The sequence below is a fragment of the Macrotis lagotis genome, chromosome 4, assembly GCF_037893015.1.
Source record: "Macrotis lagotis isolate mMagLag1 chromosome 4, bilby.v1.9.chrom.fasta, whole genome shotgun sequence".
NCBI classification, from domain to species: Eukaryota; Metazoa; Chordata; class Mammalia; order Peramelemorphia; family Peramelidae; genus Macrotis; species Macrotis lagotis.
This window is the reverse complement of record NC_133661.1, coordinates 274,848,187-274,876,131: the sequence shown is the minus strand read 5'-3', so window position 1 is coordinate 274,876,131 and position 27,945 is coordinate 274,848,187. Positions and strand designations below refer to the sequence as shown.

At 33.8% G+C, this 27,945-nt stretch overlaps 1 protein-coding gene across 5 annotated transcripts in view; it reads left to right on the top strand.

Moving 5' to 3' along the window:
• The window catches only part of GPHN (gephyrin), a 714,820-nt gene that overhangs the window by 512,610 nt on the left and 174,265 nt on the right, over positions 1–27,945 (top strand). For all 5 annotated transcript variants that reach the window (XM_074236098.1, XM_074236097.1, XM_074236096.1 and 2 more), the window contains one exon: positions 24,433–24,475. In XM_074236098.1, the coding sequence (XP_074092199.1) occupies positions 24,433–24,475 (43 nt within the window). The remainder of the gene's footprint in view (positions 1–24,432; positions 24,476–27,945) is intronic.

Sequence of the window (27,945 nt, the reverse complement as noted above, 5' to 3'; positions counted from 1 at the left end):
AAAATATAGATAACATCACATATAAAAATGAAGGCAGCATGCAACCTGAACATATCCTTATGTATGGATTAGTGACCTTTGTTTCTGTTTGTTTGACCTCACTGATCTAAGCAACTGTTCATAATTCAGTTATTGTCTCTTCTCTGGTCATTAGTTGTTCTCGAGAGTTCTTGTTCCTTCACAGATCTTTGTCCCCTTGAACCTTAGAAAGCCCTTATACTGTTTCACTCCTCTTCTTGTGCATCTTGTCCACTTCTATGGTGTGGCTCTATTATGACAAACATATTCATAAGTTACTTCAAGATTTCCTCCATTCAAATTCTGAATAAATAAAAAAATTATATCATTTTGATGTTTCCTACTAAATTATTTATTCACCAGTACTTCAGTTTGTAAGGCCTATATATACACTTCTGCGGAGTCTTTCCCAAAGGCATATAACTCCTTTACCGAGATTTGTAACTTGACTTATAAACATATCCATTTCCTATAATGTAATATCAGAAGATAAAGTTTACCTATTTAAGCAAACCTCTCAGTTTATCTACTAGAAAGCCATGTCTATTAGAACCTCCACTTTTTTAAAAATAGGCTCTTTTTTCTTCTGAGGGAAATCTGTTGATCACTTTCCAAGTACTATTTCCTAGAGTTACAATATCAGGAAATGTTTAATTTCTGATAATTGTTTTTGGTGCAGCTGTGTTTCATGGTTCCAATGGGAACCAACTTCTTACTGATCACTGTGTTTTTCCAGATCTTTTTTGATTCTCTCAATGTTTTTATACTGTCCTTTACATAGAGTTTATTCCTAATATTCAAAAAAACTTTTTTATTTCTATATCCATTACTTCATACTACATTTCTTGAGTGTTAATCCCTATTTTGTTCAAATTTCAGCCAAAATTGTTTTTGGCAGGGCAGCTAGGTGGCACAGTGGATAGAGTACTGGCCTTGGAGTCAGGAGTACCTGGGTTCAAATCCGACCTCAGACATTTAATAATTACTAGCCGTGTGGCCTTGGGCAAGCCACTTAACCCTATTGCCTTGAAAAATCTAAAAAAAAAAATCATTTTTGGCAAAACTACAGAAGAAAACAGGTAGGCATAAAGTACAATGTACTGATAAAGTCATAAATATACAAATGCTATCATCCATATATAACTATATATAGATACATATATATTTTTTACTACTATAAAACTATATATAGAATCATGCAATGTAAATAGCAATAACTCAATAACTTACACTAACAATTAGCATATAAAAAGAAACTTATATCAATGATTTCAGTGTCTCATAGAGATAAACAACAATATCTTTAAAAGCATGTAATTTTAAAAAGCATGAATTACCAGCAATGCAGGATTATTATGTATAAGACAGATGATACATTAATAATCATTAATAATTGACAGCATTTACAAACACAAGGCATTTGGGACCCATATAGTCTAGTGATTTGATTGTGAAAGGGGAAAATCACAAAGGAGAAAAAAGTTTAAATTTAAGTTAAAAATAAAAATTTATCAATATCTGAATTGGAAAGAAACAATAATGATATAAACAGATGTTTCACAACTAGAATCAGGGAGATAGAAAAAATTCAGAAAAAAGAAATAAAATTAATTCATAAGGCAATAAAACCCTCCAACTTAAAAAAAAATCAAAACTATCCAAAAATTCTTTCAGAATGAGCATTCCTATATATGATACCTGTCACTAAGAAAGTCTTAAACATACATCAATACAAAGATACACACAAAAACATACTCTCAAAAAGGCATTTGGACACATGACACTCTAAAGCAAGCAATCCATTTGGATTTAAAATAATCAAACAACCCTACTTAAGCACCCTCAGTGAGTATTAAGGGACTCCCAAGACTTTGGGAGTTCACATCAACAGAATCTGATCATGAGGATTGATTCCCAGAAAGTCAGTTAACTCTCTTGGTTTTGTTTATTTCTCTGATGTTTATCCAGGAAAAAAATCTAATCTACTCATGTCTAAGTGTTTCCATAAGTAGATAAAAGGAGTCCTAGGGTGCCATTGGCCCATACAAACACTCAAAGTCTAATATGCATATTGAATAAAGGATAGTTTTTATTTGGTAGCACAAAAAATTTATAAGCTACAAAAGACACAGATACAGGAAATATAAATCTCTAAGCTACCACTATCAGTTCTCCCTAGAAATAAATTTAATTCCAAACCATGTGAAGAGAGCCCTTTGGAATTCCTATAAATTGTCATTCCCACAGTGTCATATATAGTTCCATTTCTGTCAAGATTCAAGCCAACCTATTTATGTAGATTTAGAAGGTTAACTTACTTCACGGATTTCTGAATAAGCAACCCCTTCCCATAGAAATTATACTTTCCAAGTAATTCACTGACTCTGCTCTAAAAGAGAGATGTTATATAGAAAACTTGTGTGTAATCCTTTTCTTTCTCCAAGGAATATTCTACTTCAGGAGGTCCCCTTTCTCTTTCTCTCTAAGAGATCCAAACTTGAGAATTCTAAATCTGGGACTGCCCACAACAAACTGCCAATGACTTTGAGTAAAAGGCTAGATTTCTACATCATGTAGGATTAAAAAAAAATCAGTGAAAATTCCTGGTATGGTTATCAGAATTGTTACTCCTTCTTTTCCACTCAAGAATTTGAAGTTCATAAGTCTTGTCCATGAACAACTGTCTCAAGCTAAGTCTCAGCATGTGAATGCATAAATGATATATCATTGTCCCTGTGGTTACTGTTTCTTGAGCTAGGAAATTTCACCCTCAAGATCTTGGTCAGTCTATCTCTGCTATGTGCTTCTGCCACAAGTTGCTGTCAACTTTTCTTGGTGGGTAATAGTTTTCCATTCCTTCCCCTAAGCACAAGTCTACTCTACTGCACCTTGTTTTCTGTCTTCTCAAAAATAGCAAGAAAAAAGAATTGATATCATACCTTGCTTTTAGCATCCACAGAACAATATTGAATCTTCTCTGAGTTACAATCAGCCAGTCTTGTTGGAGGCAGCCCCAGTCCTAGGACAAAGTATGACTCCTCCATATGGATGTATACCTAAAATGCCTTTAAAATAAAGGATCATGTCATATAATCTCCTAAGGCAGACAGTAGAAGCTATCAAAATGATCCAAGACTTCTCTGAATAATCTACTTTATATAATTCCCTTTTCATAGGTAGAATTTAATGAGTGACCTATATGGAGAAGTAAAGAGGTATTTTGAGGTCCTCAATGAAACTGAGATTCAGATTAAAGACTTGCCCCGAATCTCACCTAAAGTAAGTGACGTAGCACAGATTCAAATCCAGGTCCTCCAAGTCTAAATCCTGAATTTTTATGAAATGATTATTAAGTTGTGTTCAATTTCTACAATTTTTGTCATAGAGTGATAGCATTTATCTCAATGTAGCATTAGGAAGTCCTGATCAGTCAACAAATATTCAATGACTACTGGATAGATCATTTTAGACAGAGAACCTAGAAGACCCCAGACATAGGTTGAGCCCTTATGGATCTTACAATTTATTAAGTGAAATAAGAGATGAAAATAATCTTGTTCTGGCGGTGATGGAAGTATTTGAAAAGCTGGTTCAGAAACAATTTTTTGAGGTGAGGGTTTCTATTATAGTTTCTTTGGGAAATCCAGAATAGCCTTATTAACCTTGTCAACACCCTTTTATGATTTTGGTCAACCCTGGTTGACCTCCCTTTACCATATTACAAAATCTCACAATATTCATTCATTGGGATGGAAAATTTTGCTTCCTAGGATATATCTGCAACTGATGGCTGTATTTTACACAATATTTTCTTAGAAGAAGAAGGTATAATCAAGTTACTGTGTCATTTTTCATCTTACTTGGAATTCAGATAGTGGTAAAAAGTGCCTTTCATGGGTACATTTGAATTTCACAAGAATTATGTGAGGTAGAAAGTCCAAGTTCTACTTCAATGCTTCTAAAATCCAGTTTCCTTGGCAGAGTTATTTCTTTAAATTATTTAGATCCCTATTGTCCAAATTTTAGTAGACCATCTTTCTTATTTTTTGTGTCTCAATAATTCATCAGATGACTTTTTGGTGATGAGTGCAAATGGATTACTCTCATTTTATAGATGTGGAAACTAAGCTTTGATCAGTGAGTCTCCTACATTCATATCATTAGTAATAATAATTAATCAGAGATCATAGCTTATAGAGCTGGAAGGAACTTCAAAGATTATCTAGTTCAACCCAATTACATTTATATAACAATGACTCATTTATATAATCCATCAAATAACCACCAACGTTCCTTAAGTGCTTACTATGTGCCAGGCACTATGTTATACACTAGGAGTATGAAGAAAAATGATCCCTGCCCTCAAGAAATTCAAGGGAGCAACAACATAATTATACATCAGGACAGACAAGGTTCAAAGTAGATGAAAGATAACTGGAGAAAGGCACTAACAGGTGAAGGTCTGCAGAATATGGCGTTTTTGTTGCTGTTGTTTTAATATGTTGTTTGAGCTCAGGGATGAAAGAAGCCAGCTATTCTAAAGAGTCAAAGGTGAGGTAGGAAAGAATTCTAGATATGGTAGATTCCCAGCACTGATAGAAAGGAGATATGTATGAAGAACAGCACCGAGACCAGCATGACTAGACTATAGAATGCATGGAGCAGAATTAGTCATGTGTAAGAATATTGAAAAGATAAGAAAGAAACAAGATATGAAGATGTTTATATACTAAATGGAAGCACTGAGGTTTGTTGGCATGGGGAAGTGACCAAATCTATATTTTAAGAAAATAACTTTGACAACTGTGGGGAGCATGATTTGCAGTGGGAAGAAAATAAAGCAAGAAGACTAATTAGAAAACTTTTTTAGTAATCTGGGCAAAAGGTCTTAAGAACCTAGGATGGTGGGTTGTGTTAATGTAGAGAAGGGAATAAATGTTGTCAAGTAGAAACAATAAGATCTGGCAATGGGTCAGATATGTGAGGTCAGGGATATTCAGAAGAGAAATGGGTTTAGGAGGAAAGATTATGTGTTCTATTTTGAATATGTGTTTTCTTTATTTATGGGACATCCAGTTCAAAATGTCCAATAGGCTGTCTGGCATAAGTTCTGACAGTGAGACTAGGGCTAGATGGCTGGATCTAGGATGAGAGATCAAAGATGCATGTAGCAGATAGCAAGAAGGGTCACTTCATCAGAAAATAAAGTGGAAGAGAAAATCATGAAAGATGATGTTAGTAGGATATGAAATGAGAAGGAAAGAAGAGAGACCTCACTGCAAATGGACTCAGATGTTTTGTTGTTGTTATTTGGGGGGGAGGGGTTCAGTGAAATATGAGGTGAGATCCTTAGGTGAGAGGGTAGGGGAATTGCTAAGGAAAGCTTAAGTAGAGAAATTTTAGAGCAACCACTTGTGGGGATTGGAACAGAAAATTGATTAAGGAGGAACAGAATAGCATTGCCACAATGAGGGCCCAGTTAAAGGCAGAGATAACATTAATATATAGTGGAATTAATCTCAAACTTTCTCAAACTCTACTCAGTAGCATATGAGAAGAAGCAAAGGGGGAAGCACTGGTGTTTGGCAAGGCATAGGACCAAGGGTCTGAGAGTAGAGGATAAGATCAAGTTTACAGTTTCAAAAGAAAGTCATTTTTTTCCACAACCCTGTGAAGGAGGTAATACAAGTAGCACTCCTTTTTATGGACCAGGAAACTGAGAGGTTCAGAGAAAATCAGTTTTATAGGGTTACTTAGTAAGAAGGAAGATCAAGTTTTTAAATCATCTTCTGACTCTCAAAACAGATTTATACACTGTAAACATAGATTCCTACACCACTGTAAGCTCAGCTTCTACAGTTACTTTTTTATCATTCATCTTATTCAAAGACATAATTTGAAAATTAGAATATTATTGAATATTTCAAAATTGTCTGCATGAATATTACAGTTGTTTGAACTGACTAATAAAAGACTGCTGCCTTTTAAAAAATTATAATTACTACTCTGAATAGATTATTCTATAAAATTTATGGTTTTAATAATCTTTTGCATGTGTATCATACTTAGACTTCAGTGCTTCAAAAACTTTAAAATATTAATTTGTCACCATTGGCAGCATCTTTGTGATTTTCATTCACTTTTTAAACATGAGGCATAGAAAAGTTAAGTACATTACCTTGTTATTCTCAAGCAGTAAAAGACCAAGCCAGAAATAGAATTGGAGCATATGTGGTGATAACTCCCTTTATATATATGAACCTTCAACAGGTTGAAACAAAAGTACTAGCTGTCTACATATAAATATATATTTTGAACATTGACAACTGTACCAAAATTACACTTTTTCCATGGCTAGGATATCTAAGCTTTTGGGGACTGTCGACCTTACCATAACAGTTTTTCTTGAACTGAAATTTGTTGGCCATTGAGAGCTGTATTATTTCTTTAATGGATTTTGTTTCAGGCCTATCAGCATTTTTCACTTAACTCAGTGATAAAGAAAAATCACAAGCATATGTAACATGGATCTGATAACAGACCACCTCATTTATGTTTCCAGTTTGAAAATGCTTTCATACTATTTAATTTCTTCATCATTTTTGTTGTATGAGAATATGAAATTAGCAGACCTGTGATACCCAGGATGCATATTTTAGTTGATTCCCTTGTAATGATATAATGTAATTGGAGGATAGATTTTATTTAGAAAAACTTTTTAATCATCCATCAACCTCTGGAATAGAGCAAGCAAGTTATAAATTAAATGCTCTATCAAATGTACTATAGTTTTAAAATCTTCCTTTGCTCTTGCTTCCTCCTTCAAACAATTTAGTTTTCATTTCTTTTTTTTCCCCCGGCTATCATTTAAAATAGGTATGGGGAAACTTTTTTCTGACAAGAGCCATTTGAACATTTATAACATCATTGATGGGCCATACACAATTATGAACTTTAAAATTAGTCTACTATTTTTGGTCAAGCATTTAATTAATTCTCCCCTGAAAAACTACTAGATTTATTAAATTTCAAGCCCCACCTGTGGTTGCCTTGGCAGGACCAGAAGAAATGATTCTGTGGGTCTTATGGGGCCTGTGGGCCAGACATTCCCTACCTTTGATTTAAAGAATGAGTTTCTCATCCCTGGGTTTTCTCTGATGGATTTGCAAGAACATACAGCAAAATGGAAAAAAGATAAGCTCAATAATATCATAGAATTTCTTAGTTTCATGCATTATGAGATTGGTAATAGGTATTTTGACTTTCATGGCCTTTCTACAACCATATTTTGTTTTTATTGATTAATTCACTAGTTCCTATTCCTAGTTCTAAGTCTTCCCTCACTCAAGAAAATAAGGATCTATTTTTGAAGGGTTGTCAGTGCCATACTACATCAAGAATTATCTACACAGGCAGCTAGGTGGCACAGTGGATAGAGCACCGGCCCTGGAGTCAGGAGTACCTGAGTTCAAATCTGGCCTCAGACACTTAATTACCTAACTGTGTGGCCTTGGGCAGGCCACTTAACCTCATTGCCTTGCAAAAACCTAAAAAAAAAAATGATCTAGACCCATAATTGACATTTATATAATGTTTTCAAATTTACAAAGGTCTTTAATCCATTGCTCCTTTATCTCCAGTCCTGTTAGTTAAGTGCTACAGGTATAATTATCCCCATTTTGTAGATGATGAAAACTGAGGAAAATAATAGTGACCTGCCAGTAGTCACACAACCAGTAAGTGTCTGAGAAAGGATTTGAACTCAGGTCAAGTCCAACAACTTTTTCTTCAAATCATGCTACTTTCCATCTTCACAAAGTATGCCTCTGGGGAAATGAACAGAACTTAGAGTCAGAGGACCTGGGCTTGAAATTTGACTGCCATAAACTTTCTATGAGACCTTGGGAAAGTTCTTCCCCTCTAGGTGGCTCAATGTCACCATATGCAAAATGGAGTGATTATCATAGGTAATTGTCAATGTTTCTTTGTAAATTATTAAATTTTAAATCCTGTAACCAACTTACAAGGCTCATCTCTACCTGCCAACGGTATCCCTTCCCTCACCAGAGCTGTCCTAGTTTCCTTATCTCTAATTCCCTAGAGGTTGTGATGGTTAAATGTTCTTGTTGGAAAGCATGGCACAAGCTTCTGCATGGCTCATTGGTATGGCTAGTGTGTGCAACTTCACTGAAAGAAAAATTTTTATTGACAATCTGGCCATTGAGATTTTTTTTTTTACTATAGCCATGATAATTATCTATGAACCTCTGGAATACAGAGGCCTGGCAAAGAAAATCCCTAGAGGAAGAAACTGTGATTAAAAAAGAGAAAATGAAAGTGAACCTGCTGCTTCTAGCAGTCAGATGCTTCTGAATTCTACCCTCATTGGATGAGGTGCAGTTTGAGCACTATATCATTTTACTGGACACAGGTTTTCTGGGTATGAAAGAATGTTTTGATAGACCTGTAATCTCACTGATGTGATTTCTCTTTCCAAAAATGAAGACTCATCCACACCTCTTATCTGAGCAACTTTTATCCAAGTTTTCCTATAAATTTTTCCATGATGAACCACCTTTTCAGTCTCTTAAGATTATGAGGGTATCAGTGAAGCACCTATGCTGTCTACCTATTGTCTTTCATTCATATTATGTGACCATGATATGTCCTTTTCTCATTGATATTATCTTTTATTCTGATTTTTATTTGTAAATCACTGTTGTAAGGATGCTGCCACCTATTCAAACCCTTGATGTATCTCTTTTGGCATGAATGACTTATAATTATAATTCTTAATAGATTTCATGATTCTTAGCCATTTTGAAACACCAACAATAGTTTTTTAAAAAATTTGATCAGATTAAAGCTTATGTTCTTTGAAATCACTATGCCTTTTCCAGAATACAATTTTATCTGCTCTCTTCTTTCTCTTAAGTTTTAGACCTGGGTCATTTTCCATTTTTAGCTAAAATATATGAACTAATGAACAAAGTCAAAAGGAGAATACGAAAAAGAAGAGTCATTATACTCCAAGAAATGCTTTGAGAAATTAACAACACTAGCTGGAAGCAATGTCCTCAAATACTTGGCCCAGTGTCCAAAATATAAATAATTAAATCAAATTAAGACTAACTTAATTGTCTTTGCAGTTAGATTTCACAGTTTAATCATCCATCTCAAAATAACCCCAAAGATGATTGAATATTTCATGTCTTTGATGAAGTTCAAACTGTTTTTAATATATCCTGCTGTCACCAACTGTAGGTAGTTCATCAGTAACCATCATTTGCTGATTCAAATATCAAGAGTTTCTTCATAAGTCCCATTATTTATTCTTCTTGTTTATTTGGAAAAGCAAATTTAGATACTAATGTATGTCTTTTCAGTTTGTGGTATCATATTGAAATGGGAAGGGAAAGGAGAACCCTGAATTTTATCATTTAATCTCTGAATTCTGAAATAATAATTTTTCCATGAGTTCCTGGGTTTTAGTATCACATATGGATTTTCCAAGTCTTCATTTCCTCCTGTCTAGAATTTACTCAAACAATGGTATTAAAATTGGAATGAAAGTATGCTACCTAGAACAGACTACTTTTTTGTTACACTTTGATCTGTGTTACACTTTGATCTGACTATAACAGAGAACTCACATGCTTCCAAAAGTCCATACACAGAGTTTCTTCTTCTTAGTAGCCTCCTTTATCTCATTTCTTCTTATTCATAGCAAGTATGTAAATAACTTCCCTTAATCAGTAAACTTTATATATGTCCGTGCAGCAGAGTATAAATGATGAACTAGAAAAGGCATAGAAAATAATGACGTTCAAATTGAACAACACAAATTGAAAAGCTAATCAAAATCATCTTAGGTTGTTCATTTAATTTGGACTATAATAATTCATATAGCAAGTGTTTAAAGGCCTGGTGCCTGAGTTCACCTACATTATTATACCCCAGTGGAAGGTAGCATCAACCAAAAGTTTCCTTCTGCACTTGGGAGCCATAACTTAAGCCTGCCTACATAATCTTTTCACTAGCATCATTTTCAGAACATTTTGAAATCTGTGTCTTGGGGCCCCAGTCTATAAACCTCCAGCCTGAGTCATTTGCATTCTGTTTGTCTGAACCACTGCTGTTATTCGGTGAATTTCCTGGTGCAGCTTTCCATCTGTTTGAACATTTTAGTCATACTATACTATTGCTTCAAGCTGTGTTTGAAAATTACTTTAGTTTCCTTTTAAATGTCCCTCCCACAAGGAAATGTTGCTACTGCTATTTTGATCAGTTCCAATGTTAGTCAAATTATATATCTTTTCCTTTATACAAATATCTCTTTGTGTCTTTATTTTATACCTTTGGTCCTTTATTTATATAGATATTAAAAATTGGCTCCATAACTGAATAAATAATGGCATTTTAGATGTTGACTGTGTATATTAATAGTTAAAAGTAGGAAGTAATTCTCACAAGCACCCTGTGAGCTTTTTTTCCATTATCTACATTACTCATACTCATTTCTATATCTCTTCCCTACATTTTTCTTTTTGTGGTACTTTTTCTACTAAAATTTTCTTTGTAGCCACCCTTCCTTCCCCTTTGCCTCTGGCTCCCAGTACACCTTTTTGTGCTCCTCCTATTCATCTGTCTTTAGCTTCCTAAGGTCTATTGACCTTGCCCTAGTTTCAGTAACTGAGCAATAGCATAAACCTAGCAGCTATTTTAAAAAAGAATGTTTCATATTCTGCAGTCATATGCAAAAATAGAGGTAAGCACACTTGGTATATAAGGCTAAAAATATCTGTATACTACATCCCTATCCAGAGCCAAATAGTTCACAAAGGAAACAACTGATCCACAAGGACACTGATGATAAATTATGGATGAAACCAGAAAAAACAAATCAAGCACAGTTTGTTCTAACAGTTGAAATCTCAGCATTCAAAATAACACTGTCTTGAATGCAAAAGAGGTGTGTGTGTGTGTGTGTGTGTGTGTGTGTGTGTGTGTGTGTGTGATTATTTAACTTGTTTAAAATATTGTGTTAATGAGGCTTAGGTTATAGGAGATCACCATATGCATCAGTAAACTTTACAGGTCATCACAGGTTGCCCCCATAATTCCATCTAGCCATTTTACAAATATTTGCACTGAACACAAAGAAAACAAAGCAAGAGATTGTATTGATCAATGTAAAATGATCACTACAGCAAAATTTCCCTACTCGAAATGACTGTGGGAAAAGATCAGAATGCAATAGTGAAAAGTTTAAATTTTAGACTATTTTAAAGTAATTTTATAGTTCATATTAAGAGTAATATAAATTCAATGGGGTTTTTTTGGTTTTTTACAAGGCAGTGTGGTTAAGTGGCTTGCCCAAGATCACACAGCTAGGTAATTATTAAGTGTCTGAGGCTGGATTTGAACTCAGGTCCTCTTGACTCCAAGGCCAGTGCTCTATGCACTGTGCCACCTAGCTGCCTCAATTAATTTCTTTTTTTTGAAAGTAATATTATTTTGAGAGAATTATGTCTAGAAAGATTAGAGGAAGACTTTGGGTATGTTCTAGTGGCAGAAAAAAATTTTAAAAGCTGAGGAATGAGTTTCTACAAACTTTGACCTGTAGTTTTCCTGATTCTACTGCAAAAGACTAAAACTAGAACACAGAAGAACATAGCAGGAAGAATTAGATGAAAGAAGGGAATTTTGAATGGAGAAATTGACTGAAGTAGCATTTGAGATTTCATCAGGGTTCTGAGGCAACATAGTTGAATATACACTTGAAATGATTCTTCATAACTAAAGAAGGAATTCAAATTATCTTACATTCCAAAATAGGACAATCTAAACCTATGAGTTTTTAATGTACTAACAGAAGCATTCAAAGTATATGCTATAATAATGGGGGTTTGATCAATAGCACTGTCTTTGAATTTGAAGAACAGTAAATTATACAAATAGAAAAAGGTAATCATAATCTTTATATTCTAGATGAAATGGATTAATTTTCATCCTGGAGGTAGTGTGATTAAAAATGGAATGTACCACATTTTTAAGGTTCTTTTTTCCAATGATTATGATATATTCTCATGAGAACTTATATTTACATGGTTACTTCGGTAGTGATTACCTGTGTGTGTATTTGTGGGAACCTATTTACATTCACAAAAATTCTCTGTTCTTTGTTCAGTTAGTGCTTAAATATGTTTCCTTTATTTTTAACTTTGAAAGCTGATAGCTTCACTTTGCATTTTGAAGACTGATCTTTTGATTCAGTCTCACATGATACATTCCTTAATACCATTAGATAATCTACACAACTGTTACGTTGAGGGTGTAGATTGTTGTAAAATAGTAACAAAAAAAATTTCATCCCCAGAAGAATGGATCGGTATCAATGTGAGATCATAGCAAGTATCTTTGTTCAGGAATCTAATTATAGTAAAGCATCAATTAACCATAACCTAACTAGCTGTAATCATAAAATAGCCACAAACAAAAAAAAAATACCCAAAAAACCCAACTTCTCCATTCTTCTTTTATATTCAAAGGTTGAAAGACTATCTGTTCAAGATGGTATAAAGCTGACCTCTGTCCACTTAATAGAGGTGCTAGTTCTATAATCATAAAAAAAATGGCAAATGAAAAGAAAAACTAATGTTCCAAACTCAAACTTCTAGACTATATCCTGGGATACCTATAGAATTACATAATGAAAACTGACATCTGTACTAATGATCCTCAGTCACTCCAAGATCTTGAATCAAAAAAGATCCAGTTGTGTTCACCAAACTACATTTCAGTGCTTTAGTACTTAAGTTTGTGATCTCATTAGTGTGAGTACTGCCTCCATCATCATTATAGATTATGTGATAGTTATTCACCCACAGACTAAGTTCTGCCTTGTACATGATCCAGGTGAAAAATTCCAGACTAGAACTCTCCCTCTAGCATTTCTTCCATTAGACACTGCTGCCTCTCAAATGTCTTATGCAGTTTTAAAATAGGATTGACAATTTATGTGATTAAAATCACATAGTTTATTATATATTTATAAAATGGATTATATTTAATAAGTAAATGCAATATCCTCAAGTTGGAACTTAGAAAAGGTAGTCAGTGCTGGTTTTATCTGAATGACATATTTTGACGTCGGCCAAAAGCTTTCTAAACTAAACATTCATGTGATTATCCTATAAATTGGGAAGGAGTTTATGTGCTTTTTAAGTATAAACATAACTCAAATGTTACAGAATCTAGGAGTTGAAAGGGATTTAAAAGATCATATATAATGTAATCCTTATTTTAACATTTCTCAATATGATCATCTAGTCTCAAAGCAAAGCACTCCAGGAATGGGTATCAATCTTCCAGGGTAATCCATTATCTTTTTAAACAATTCTAATTCTTAGGACATTTTTCATTATCTTCTTCAACTATTTTTCATTATTCATAGTTCTATCCTTTGTGCCAAAATAAATGTAATATTCCTTCCTTAAGAGTTCAGATTCTTAAAAATAACTCATCACATTACTATAAAAGCCTTCTCTTCTTTGGACTAAACACACCAACTGTTTAATCTTTATATGGTATGGTTTTGAGCCCCATCACCATCTTGGGAACCTTCCTGTGATCATGGTATAGTTTAGGAGCTTGACTTTGATTCCAAGTAGAATTCTAGAAGGCAATATTTTAAGGGATGGTTTATGAATGCTCAGAAAGGGAAATGGTTACCATTAATAGATAGCATGTATTGAACAGAAAAACCAAAATAACAACCCAGTATTTTACTTTTATAGTAGCTATTGTAAGCACTGAATAGAATTTGGAAGAGAGAAATCATCTCTGTTCAGAAATATTAAAAACACATAAAATTAAAAAACATTTTAAAGATCACAATTCTATGAGCAAATATAAATTCTATTAATGAGTACTCTAAACCAAAGCTCTGGGAAATAAAAATTCAGTTATGATGCTGGTTGATTTTTAGATTTCTGTTTAATTATGAAAATCCAAAACTTGAATTCTCATTTAGCCTAATTTTTGTTGCTGTTTGGTCTTTTCAATTTTGAAATTGAAATTTTGAAAAATGTTTGATTCTTCTTATAAAAAAGGGGGGAGAAAACTGTTTAACTCTCTTCGTGACCCCATTTGGGATTTTCTTGGCAAAGATCCTTCTTCAGTTCATTTTACAGATGAGGAATTGAGGCAAAGAGGAACTTTGCCCAGGTTCACACAGCTTGAAAGTATCTGGGGCCAGATTTGAAGTCAGAAAGTTAAATCTTCCTGACTTCAAGCCCAGTACTCTATCCACTATCCTAGCAGAAATGGGCCTTTGGTTTGCAATGGTGGCTTCAAGCCCTTTCACCTGCTATCCTTAGAACTATTGAAAGCTGAAAAGATTTTGAATTAGCTGATAGACTTTTTTTCCCCTTTAGCAGCTTGTGAAGAGGCATTTAAAAGCTAGATTTGGAGTATGAGGACCTGAATTCAAAGTCAACCTTGGCCACTTAATACATGTATGACCACGGGCAAGTCACTCACGCTCTCTAGGTCTCATTTCCCTCTTATATAAAATGAGAGTTTGCTCACATGACCTCTAAGTTCCCTTCTGACTCTAAAACTTTCCTCTAAGACATGGCTCACAAAGTTTTAATAAAGGGAGTCCCAAACCAATGTCATCATAAGAGTTATCTAGACCTTTCATCAGTTTACTGTCTGGAGTCTTCCATTAGATCTTGAGAAACTTAAATAGCAACTTATTAGATAGACACCAACTGCTCATCTCACTTTAAATATAAAATTTTAGACAGCTCTTTTTTACACAGGTCAAAAATCTATTGTTTTAGGGGCAGCTAGATGGTGCAATGGATAAAGCACTGGCCCTGGAGTCAGAGTACCTAAGTTCAAATCTGACCTCAGACACTTAATAATTACCTAGCTGTGTGACCTTGGGCAAGCCACTTAACCCCCATTGCCTTGCAAAAAAAAAAATCTAGTGTTTTATTCAACCCTTGTCCTTAACATGTTTAAAGAACTTCATAGACATTTCCTCATTAATCACTACTGACTTGTTTGTGCAGTAAAATTCATACCATCCAGGGCAGCTAGGTGGCACAGTGGATAGAGCACCGGCCCTGGAGTCAGGAGTACCTGAGTTCAAATCTGGCCTCAGACACTTAATAATTACCTAGCTGTGTGGCCTTGGGCAAGCCACTTGACCGCATTGTCTTGCAAAAAAAAAAAAATCATACCATCCCTTGCAGATCTGGGAAAGATACATAATTATTTTACAGAATGTAATTGCCTTTGAAGTAAAATGAAAGATGATAGGACAGAAATTCCTACTAGTATAACCTTGTACATTAGTAGGGACTCAGTAATTGTTAAATAAATCATTTACATGATGATGATAGTTTAAGAAGGGAAGTTAAAGAGAATATTAAGTTCAACTTAAAATGAAGTATTTCAAAAAAATAAGTTTAGGAGTTTGACAAACATGAATTTGATTTCTCATCAGTAGTTCTATAAATCACAAGTGGTCTTGAACTCATGCTTCATATCATGGTTAAATGCCATATCTGATAACTGTAACTATATAATTTGTTTTATCTTTATCTTTGAATCATGAAATCCTAGATTTGAAGGGATGTTAAAAGAACTTTTTTCAAAGTCTTACATCAAACTACTAATAAAAGCCAACTTCTTTATTTTTTGAAGTTCATTATGATCATAACAAAAATAGTTTTTCTCCATATCAAACAAGTTAATTTGAGACTATCTTCTGTTAGATTATCCATGACTTTGTTCAGTACAGTAAATAACTGAATATTTTACATGAATAATCCAAAACATTAGATGTGATTTTTGGTAGAAGATTTACCTTCATAATTATATTCTTGGATCATTGCACAATTTCCTAAATGTTCTCTCTTCCTCCCATTAAATTCTTTGCCCAATTTCATTATCTATCTTCAGTTTCTGCATAAGATATATATGTACTGATCAATTATTGACTTTTCACCAATTTAATGTTAAAGTCTGAATACTGTGTGGATAGGCGAAAAAAATTTTAGTCACAATAAATCTCATTTAATGATTCTTGAGTGTTCTCTAGCTTAAAACAATCAATATAGTGCCAACTAAAACTGGAGGACCTCATTTTCTATAGGAAATCTCTTCTGTTTGGACTCTTAGATGAATATCAAGTTCCTCCTCAAAACAAAATCCTATTCCAATATTTTTCCATTAATATATTATTACTGTAGGGGCGGCTAGGTGGTGCAGTGAACAGAGCACCGGCCTTGGAGCCAGGAGTACCTGGGTTCAAATCCAACCTCAGACACTTAATAATTACCTAGCTGTGTGGCCTTGGGCAAGCCACTTAACCCCATTGCCTTGAGAAATCTAAAAAAAAAAAAAAAAAAAAAGATTATTGCTGTAAAACATAGGATACTATGATTTCTAAAAAACTAATATTGCATATTACCCAAAGGACAATGGTAGACATGATAAACTTTAGCATATTAACAACGATTAATTATGCAGAAAGAGATGTACAATCGGAAAAGGTAGGTAAACCAGTCATACAGTCAGATCAAGGAGTAATCGGGAATACAGTCCAGTTAGAGACCTAGAGGAAAGCTAGGGTATCAGCATTTGGAGTAGTATAATAGATAGAGCACTATACTTGAAAGTCTTGAGTTCAAATTCTCCCTCAGAAATTGATTGACTTTATATCCCTGAACAAGTAACTTAATCTCTCTTTGCTTCAGTTTTTTCTCTGAAAAGTGAGGAGATCAGAATCAGTAACCTCAAAGGTTTCTTCCAGCTCTAAATATATGATTTCTGGATCCTGTGGGGAATTTATGGGAGTATATAAACAAGAGTAGAACAGGACCATCAAAGTTAAATTAAATATTAATATGCATTCTCTGCCTTGAAAATAAGGAAATGATTCAGGCATGCCTTTCATGGCAAGGGTAAACTAAACTGATAGTTATATATGTGCCAAAAGTGAATGAGAAGTGACTACAGTTAGAGGGGAAAGGATTTAATGAAAAAAAAAAATTTCAATTGTATTATGATTCAGCTCCCTCTTCAATGAGTCATGATGCTATCCCAGGAATGTACTTATGGATAATCCAAGTATTAAAATTTGTCATTTTCTTTGAAAAAGACTAAATATAAAATATGCCTACTGTGGCTAAGAGCAGCAGAAATGGACCTTTGGTTTGCAATGGTGGTTTTAAGCACTTTCACCTGCTATCCTTAGAACTATTGAAAGCTGAAAAGATTTTGAATTAGCTGATAGACTTTTTTTTCCCTGTAGCAACTTGTGAAGAGGCATTTAAGAGCTAGATTTGGAGTCTGAGGACCTGAATTCAAAGTCAACCTTGACCACTTAATACATGTATGACCACAGGCAAGTCACTCACACTCTTTAGGTCTCATTTCCCTCTTAACATAAAATGAAAGTTTGCTTACATGACCTCTAAGTTCCCTTTTGACTCTAAAACTTTCCTCTAAGACATGGTTCGCAATGTTTTAATAAAAGGAGTCCCAAATCAATGCCATCATAAATGTTTTGAAGTATTGAAGATATAAAACTGAAAAGAAGTTAATATTAAAACTCATCATTTGTAAAACAGTGGAAAAAACCAAGTTGCTTGAAATTATTGAAGCTATGTCTACAAATGTGTAGGAAAAAGAAAATATCACAATTTGCCATTCATATTCATATTCTTGGCCTTCCAAGAGTCCAGTGAGTGATCACAATGGACACTGGGGAAATCAGCTATTGATTTTAGACTTAAAAACCTAAAAATAAATAATTGGCTTCATTTAACTAATTTTACCATTGTGACAAAACATGTGAGTAGCAATCAGTGGAACATGACATTTAATATTATCTAATACATTATACTTTTCATGATATTTAAGAATTTTTGCCAAATTTAGGGAATCCTTTTCTTGTCCGCTGGTTTTTAACATGATCCATAAAATGAGCAATTGACTAACTACATGATACATATAAAAGTACTTCTTTATTTAAATTGCCTGAAATTTGATACTGTAGTATATAAGGAAACAGTAGAAGAAAGAAAGATTTCTTAAATATATTTGCATCTCTTACAAGGATAACCCCTGATTTTAGTTATTCACCTAAATCATTGGTTTTATGAATTAGCAATCTCTCTATAGACTGTAATCTGCCACTGAGTAATCCAGGGGAAGGCCATTATTCATACTTCTCCAGTCTGTAAATTTGACTTGTTGTCTATTTAACTAGACTTCCTTCAGAGGACTTAATTAAATTACTTTAAAGCACTTTTAATTCTGTGATTTGAAAGACATGAACAGGGCAGTATAACATTATCTAACTTAATGAGTATGAATTGTTATTAAGGTGAGATGGGTCAGTCACATATATTTTTAATTATTTTCTTAGATAAAGCTATATGAGAAAAATTATGGAAGAGAGATTTTTCTTATGCAACTATTCCATTTTTACCTTCAGAGCTGAGAAGAGAATTTCAAGAGTCCAAGATAGATAGTAGAGCTGCAAATTCGAATTCCTAGGTTAGTTTTTAATTAAATCCAAATTTTCCTTTTTCCCTTTTTAAGCAATAGACTTTTAAGGTTATTAGTTAGACCAAATGCTTAACCAACAATTCATTGCTACTTCTATTTCTCTCCAACTTCCCAGGCCCTAAAGTCTGAAAAAAGAGCTACTCAAAAGAGTAGTTCTCAAAAATTTATGCTACTAATTGTAATTTCAAAGTGAATTTGCTTTTAAATGAACATAGCACTATGAAGGAATTAGGGTCAGAAAATGTCACAGTGAACCCACTGACCCTATTGACCTGATCACATAGGAAAGTTCTGTCCCAATTTTTTCTCAGGACATGCTTTTTGGTGGAAAATTAAGAAACCTAAGATCCTGGACTTAAAAACCTTGGAATCGAAAAGCATCCTATTCAAGTGTCTATTCAATTAATCCTAAACACTTTAATAGTAGTGTTTTGGGGGGGTTTTTTAGGTAAACTATCCTTCTTATAACATATTAGTCATTTATTAGTTCCAATATATCTTCATATTGTATGCCTATTATTAGACATTTAAATTCAGTAGGTGAATTTCAGATTTCACTACTGTTAAGAGATTAGCCATGACCACAGCTGAAATAACAAGTGTTCTCTCAATGGTGGGGAGGTCTATTACAGAGCAATTAACTTTTGTTGCAGCTGTTTTTTATAAATCTCAGGCATCATTTCTGTTCTAAAACAAAAAATGTTGCCACATTCAGCCATAAATCTTTATAATGTTTTGTAGCCTTTATTCATAATACTCTATAAAGCAGTAAAATTACTGAAGTTTCATACTGAAGAATTATTCAACTGATTTTTTTTCTACATTACATTCAAATTAGGTCATATGTCTACATTGTCCATTGAAAAAGTTACAAAAAAAAAAAACAGTTACAGTGGAATGAATGTAGTCATAGTGCTACTATGCTATACAAAATCTCTGTCAGTGTCCTTGATGACTATACCTAGATTTCTCCAACTATCAGAAGATGGTTGGGGATAGCTAGGCTATACTTACTTGTTGGTGGGTAATATTGGAAAAAGAAGTATCAATACAGAAAAATTAAATGAATTATGTAACCATATGACCATGGCACTATTAGCATTTATAGACTGAGCTATAATATCATGTCTGATCATATAGAAAAGTACAATGAAATCAAATAAAGGAAGAAAATGTTAGAATAATTTTAACAATTTAATAATTTAATAGTAAGCATAACAGTGATAGTCAGCAGCTATGAGTGTGAAGAGTATATTTCCAAGAGAATTTAATGGAAGATTTAATAACCTTTTCCTAAATAGATAACTTTTTTTAAAATTTTCCTCATTTATCAAGATTGAGATTTTAAAAGGGGACTTTCAGCAACACCCCTTCAGAGCTTCCTAAATGATATAAATAGGCAAGTATAAAAAGTATACATTTTTTAAATAAAATGTCAGCCAAGAATAAAGAAATAGTAAGGTATGATCCAAAACTAGAAACATACCCAAGATTTTTATTCCATGGGCTCTTTAATGTCCACACAGAACAGACAGCATCTTGACTTGCAAGGCCTTATACACCAGACCCCAAGTAGCTAACTGCTCAGAACTTTTCAGTTTGCAGCCCTATTTTACAGATTGATACCAGCACATACTTCATAAAGAGGTAAAGAAAATTATCACGGTGAGCAGCAGAAAACCAGTAATTCTTTAAATCTGAGTGGTGTTAATCTATGATTTATTATATTCACCATTCAAATGCTTTATCATCCAGATATTATGAACCTATTCTCAAAGTGGGTTTCATTTTATGTGTTTCTTTCTTTCCTTGCTTCTGCAAGAAGGAAAGATGTTAAACATATATTTGTACTTGACCACCCAGTGTTATATACTTTCTGGCTCCTCTGGAGAGCCCCTGACATCGCAAGGAACGGTGATCAAAATTCCACACACTAGCTTCAAGCTGGGGGCTCATAGCTACTGCAGCATTCAAAAAGGGTCTTGTCCTGGCTTCTTTAAATAAGCATGGTAATGGGATGGTTTAAGGGAAGAACACTCTCAAATCACATGACCACTGCTGTGCTTCATGTGTCCTGCTTCTTTCATTACAGCTTGGCCTCTGCATTCTTCCCCTTGTAATTTTGTGTGTGTGTGTGTGTGTGTATGTGTGTGTGTGTGTGTGTGTGTGTGTGTGTGTATGTGTGTGTATCTATATGTGGATGCGTAGTTCTGTTGGTGGTTACACATTATGCATGCCTCTTCCAGTGTTAGAGTGATGTGCTTCCCCTGTGTCACAGATTATGAAGTCAGCCCTTTCCAATTTTCTGTTTTCTTAATAGTTTGGGTCTTCTGTTCTTAGTGTGTGGTTCATGTAGTTGTGATGTATACATCCTGAACTGTTCATGATGCATTAAACATGAGTTGAAATGCTGTCCCATGAGAGTTAGCTATTCACCTTGGGCTGAAAAAGTCTTCATTTCTGTGTAGCAATTCATGTTACTATAACCTATGGCTTTCAATTGTACCTCCATAATGAAGACCTGACTTTAAACACTGTGCTATTCTTGTTATGACCTAAGCATAAGGTAAGTGACTTCTCTAACTGTATCTAAAGATTGTGGTCATTTATTAAAATTTTTTCCTCTTCTTTTTTTTTGCCTTTTTTTACATTATTTTTTTCATCTTTGGTATGTGCTTTTCTCATTTCATTTTCTGTTTGACTCCTAAAGATTGCTTTATGAACATTGTGATCTTCAGCAAAATACATATAGATTTAAACACATCAGATATGTTGTCATGAATAATTTGATGTCCCAGAGCAGTCTTGAATGTAAACTGAAAATATATATCCTTATTGTTAATAAATCTTATGATGTTCATTTCTTTCACTGGCTTGGATTCTACAAACTGTTTTACATATTTAGTGTTCATTCCAGTAGAAAGATGAATCAGTTGTCCACACTTGAAAATCAGAAGTTAAATATGATAAAATTGCATGTACTGAGAGAGGGATAAAGCAAATACTTTGGCATATCCCTTTTTTTATAAATCCTTCAGAAAACGGATAGTAAATGAAATCCTAGTTCTCTTTTGTTTTTTTAGGCTTCCCTTTTTCCAATGAGTACAGCCAGGGTAAGGTAGAGAAAAAAATCCACAAGACATGAGACTTCCTAGAGAATTGGAGATGGGCATGTATTACTTTCTCTGTGGCATGTGTGAGATCAAGGGTAACAGTTGTTTCCCAATTCCATCCATTCCAGCAAATCCCTTTACATTGTGTGTGATGGTGCAGTGGAATCTTCAGCTTGGAGTTTTATGAAAGGATTGAGCATTTGAAAATTCACAAACCTTATAATGTAAGGTAAAGGAAAGGGCCCATTTTAAATGAGCTTTGATATATATCATTATTAGGACTGGGTGTTTTTAAAAAGTGATTTTCCCCATTCTACATAAGTGTTTTTATTAAAAAACTATTTTGTGATCTAGGTTGGTTTTTAAGGGACTTTTTTAATTTAAAAATTTCCCCAAAATGTGGCATTATATTATCCAAAGTAATTAGGAATATTATGCTGCTGTTTGTTGGCTGAGTGCTAGTGTTGAGAAATGTTCATGTTGAGTTTGGTTCTCATTATCTAGATCCCTCTTCCATACCTGCTTTGAAATTTATGGAAAACAAGTTTTTTGCCATTTGACTCATATTGCCCCAACATGTAAATGTGAGGATTTATTTTTAAACACTAAAGCAAGGAGAATATTTTTTAAAAACTAGCCCAAAAAACTTTAAAAAAATTTTTAATAATAGCTAGATCTTTACTATCATTGTCATTTAGATATTGTGCAAAGTGATGTTTTTGGCACATTTTATTAAGATTGAATTATATAGCTGACCTTTTCTGTTCTATAAATTTCTGAGTTTTATCTGTACACTAGCTCCCATAGAGGTTGAAAGGGTTTAAAGATGAACTCAGGGGGGCAATTAGATGGCATAGTGGGTAGAGTACTGACCCTGGAGTTAGGAGGACCTGAGTTCAAATCCAGCCTCAGAAACTTAATAATTGCCTAGCTGTGTGACCTTGGGTAAGTCACTCTTAACCCCATTGCTTTAAATAAAATTTTTTAAAAAGATGAACTTAGGAGATAGAGGCCATGATGACATGAATAACTATTACTGATCAAAAGAGTTGCTTTCCATTCACAAACATTGCTTTGCACTATGGGTTTGAGCTCCTTCTGTTCTACATTTTGTTGAAGATTCTCTTGACTTCCATTTTACTCCTTAGCACTTTATTTGTAGCAGCTCTTCCTACATCCACTCTCCTTTTCCTTTTCTAACCTTTCTTCCTTTTTTTTAAAAAGCTGCTTCTTTCTTGAATGATTTTTTTTAAATTCAATTTCTCTTTTAATAAGCTTGTCTTTTAGTATTTCTATTTATTTTCTTCTTTAGAATTGTGGTGGTTATTGTAGTTACACTAATTTTCACTCCATGGTGTGCCAAATTGCTTTGTTTATTTTTTATGTAGCCCATCTTGCCTTCCTCCTTGAGGTTTTCAGTGAGAAAAAGAAAAACTTTAATCATAGATGATGTCCCCTCCCCTAGGTCTGCCTATCTGTCCCTCTACATCTCTAGATCTATTTCACCCAAATTCTTCCTTTTTTCTCATTTCCATTTTTTTTTTTTATAAATAGTCACCATTCTTTTCCCTTTGGTCCAGAGCTAAACCTTAAGAAAACTTCTAAGAAAAAAACTTATTTCAGAATGACTCCATTTTTTCATGGTGCCAAAAAACAGTTCAATACAATAAAGAAATGAACAAAAAAAGAGCAAGTTCTGGGCTAAAGGAGGACAATTTGACATAACTTTGGAAATAATTGTTTTTAAATGCATATTTGTGTTTTTTTAAGTTCTGGTGTGTATGTTTGTGATTTTTTTTGTTTGTTTTAACATTAACAAATTTTTTTCAGGGAAGATCAACCATAACACACCCTAAGTTGCAACATTACTTTCATAAATTGTTTCATTATAAATAAGTAGATTGTGTTAAATTATAGAATCCAATTTGTGATGTGAATGTACATTTGGGGCAAGCTACTGTGGAACAGAGAGGAGAGGCTTGGACTTTTAACTAAGGACAATTTCCTTTAAATTAACAGAAAGCTCTGTCTGGCAGGAGATCCTTTTAGAACATTATAGTTTTTTAGCCTTAAAAGGAATGTCATACTCTTACCTTAAAAACCACAAAAAGGGTTTTTTTTATTATTTTTCAGATGAGTTCAGTGAATTAAACATATACATACTTAAATGACAAGTGTGTTTAAATGGTAACTCCAAAAATTGTAGAAAGATAAACTTAATTTCTTATATTTTCACTGAGATGCTGATTATTAAACCATTGAGGTAGTGTTGTTAAACTTATAATAATCACAAGATAAATGTTTCTTATGCTTAGTTTTCTTTTTTCTTTTCCCACTTTAATGAACCTACAGAATATACTATAATTCTTTGACACCTTTCTTACATGAATTGATTATTGTTCTATTTAAGGGATTAAAAAATCTAAAAGTCAAGGGGTTTTGTATCTTCAGTTAAATAATCAGTCTTAGAATTTTACCCAGATCTTGATTTCAAAGATTTGTGAACAAAAGTGACATATATATATATAGATATGTATATATGTATACACATACACAAATACACATAGGTATATTGAATCCTACTTTTGAAATCTCAGAAATATATAAAGCCTTTGCCTCTAGAACCCAGAAGCTTGCCCATTAACTCTGCACATCTGACTGTCCATGTTACTTACTATATCTCATTGAATCTATATTCTCTCTGCAGGTCCAGTCCAGGTGCAGCAGCAAGGAGAATATTCTCAGAGCCAGTGAGTATTACATCATTTTAGGTGGACTAATGAATCAGATCTTATAAGTAGATATAAAGGATAGTTGACAATTATATATTGGTAATGGACTAGCAAAAGAAAGAGGTATTTGAGAAATAGAACTGATAGGTTTTGGTGATTCTGATTCTCCAGGAAAATACTCCAGGAATATAAAATTTTCAAATAAGTATGTGTACTCTATTTTTAATGATATATTATTTCTTGAACTATACATTTTCTTTTGCTTTTTTGCTAAATTTCTTTTCCCCATGGTGGGGGGGGGGGAAGTAGACTTATGCTGTGAATTTTTTTTTTTTTGATATGAGGAAACTCTCTATCCCAAAGCCAGGTATGTAACTGTCTTTTCCCGAATGACAGATGGCCAGTCTCAGAATCATAAAGAGCTGTGTTCCAGTTTTACTTTTGACAAAAATAGCTCTGTAACCATGGTCAAATCATAGTGCTCAAGGCACCTGTCTAAAACTGCAAATTACAAATGGATGACTAATCTACATTGGTGAAAGGAGGTTTTACATTGGGAGTCCCTTATACCAATGAACGTACTTATTTGGGAGTATGTCTGTACACATATGCATATGTAAACACACGCACACATATGTATAGTAGTTGCTATAAACGTAGACCAATGACTCCTTGACACTTTAGAGATTTTGTTATTCTAAGATTCAAAACCATATAATATCATTGGAAAACTTGGTATAAAGCAGATAGAATTTTAGGTTAGGGAGCAGTTTAGAATTGTATAAAATTCTGCATAATGATATAAATGCAATCTTCCCTGCTTTCTTCCTCCAAAAATACAATTGACTAAAAGGTACTAACAACGAATGGCGGGGGGCAGCTAGGTGGCACACTGGATAGAGCACCAGACCTGGAGTCAGGAGGACCTGAGTTCAAATCCAGCCTCGGACACTTAATAATTGCCTAGCTGTGTGACCTTGGGCAAGTCACTTAACCCCATTGCCTAAAATTAAAGAAAAGATAAGAAAAGGAAAAGAATGAATGAGGGGCAGCTAGGTGGCACAGTGGATAGAGCACTGGCCCTGGAGTCAGGAGTGTCTGAGTTCAAATTTGGCTTCAGACACTTAATAATTACCTGGCTGTGTGATCTTGGGCAAGTTACTTAATCCCATTGCCTTGCAAAAACAAAACAAAAAGAATGAATGAGTAACTAAAAAGTATTTATTAAATACTTAATATGTGCCAAGCACTATTCTGACAAAACAATCCCTGACTTCAAGCTTCTTATAATTTAATAGAGTAAGATAGCACAATATAAGAGAGCTAGAATTAAGTTGGATGGATAGGGTACAACTGAGAGCATATGTGGTAGCATACGACAGGTAAATGGTACAGTGGATAGAGCATAGACCTTGGAGTCATGAGTTCAGGATTTCAAATCTAGCATTAGACATTTACTAACTGTGGGACTTCAGACAAGTCACATAACCATGATTGCCCGGCATCCAGGGCCATTTCCAGTTGTCCTGATTCATATCTGACCACTGGACCCAGATGGCTCTGGAGGAGAATGTGAGACTGCTGATTTAGCACAGCCCCCCCTCACTCAAATATGATTCATGGGCTTGTCATGGCACCACCTCCTTGATGCATAGTCTTCTTTGGGAAATATATAGGCACATCACATCTAATGTCACTAAATGGCTCTGCAAGAATTTGCCACATTACAAATATTAAACAGGTCAGGAACAAAATTACCTTCTTAAGATGGTCAAAATTCAGATTATAAAATCTTGAAAAGGGAAGAAAAAAGGAGGAAAAGGGGCAGAGAGGAGGAAAGATGAGAGATACTCTCTGAAGGAGAGAGATTCCTAGATAACTAAAGTCCCCAGTCACAAATGTATTATACCTCTGTACAAGGCTTGTGATTTGTTTCCCAAACTACTCATATAATTTATCTTTTTAGTGGTTTGTAATATGTATACTCGACTAAAAAAACTAGCAAATTTTCCTCCCTTCTTTGATTTTTACTGCCATACTTACCCCTTTCATTCTTTTATTTCTTCTCATAAGGATACTTTATTAATTTTCAAAGCTAACCTCCTTAGCTACTGTTTCTTTTGAATAATATAAACCCATCCAGAGACATGATTTAGTCAAAGGTTTCATTACAAGGTTCAATGATACCTATGAGATGAAATTTATCACCTTATTTTAAGACCTCAATTTCTCCTTGCTTTTGCCTAAACTCTAGGTATTTACACAGACATATGTTTTACTGCTGGCCCTTTCTTAAATTTTGTTACCTTTGAATTTCTGAGTATCTCAGTTGTTATTCTTTTGTGTGTGTGTGTGTGTGTGTGTGTGTGTGTGTGTGTGTGTGTGTGTGTCTATTCTTTATCTTTGTGTTACTTTACCAGAGTATACAGTATCTAAACCAGATTATATTTTTCAAAACACATGGCAAACAAATTCTTATTAATTTTTGTTGATTTTACTCTATCTCTGGTCAGGAATCAGATCCTGAAATCCAAATCTTATTTCTCAGAAAATACCTTCTTGGTCAGCTATTCATTTCCCAAATTAATTTTTCTTTATTGCATCCTTTGCCTTCAATGGGCAACAATGAAGAAAACCTAACATGATCTTTAGTTTCTTTTCAGAGAATTTATAATTGTTAGCAATAGTTCTGAGCTTCCTTTTTGAAGTGTTATTTTTGCCCATGTGAAATACCAGAAGTAAGATAGTTGTCCTCCACTTTAATAAATCTTGTCAAGTTTTCTTTTATGTCTTAGAGTGATGTCCCAGGAAGACAAATGAACTCTTTATAATTGTTTATGGGCTGACAAATAACTGCCTTGGTACTTGTCAGCAGGGAATCATCAAGTATCATCATGCATTCCTTCTTCTTCTGACCCATATTGGATGCTCTCTCTCTCACACACACACTCTTCTAATATCTGTTGGGCTTTACTATATCATTCTTTTTGGTTGAGAAGCTTATTTTTCCCTCATATTATCTGTAATGTTCTTCAGAAAGCTTTAATTGTATAGCTAACCTTTTCCATTCATTTTTCCTTTTTGTCTTGAATTCTTCATTATCTTGGCAAAACAAATCTTGCCTTTTCTATCTCAGGTTCTCTACTTCCCACTAAAACACTACTTCTGTTCCCTTTAGAAGTGCTTCATTCTCCTGTAAAACATGGTGTGTGTGCATTTATATATAACACACACTCACTAACCCAATAAATCTACCCATCTAAGTGCATATATGAGATTAAGGATTTTCCAATTTTTTTTTAAAACATGAAGCCTATGAGTAAAAAAATTTCTGTACATGCACCTATGTATATTTAATTATGAATTACAGATCAAACTGGACTGAAACAAAACAGAAATTAACAGAAATTAAAGTAGATGAAATAAAGGTAAAAGAATATTTTGTCATAGAGTCAAAAGGGAATCACTGGAGTTTATTTTAAAAGATT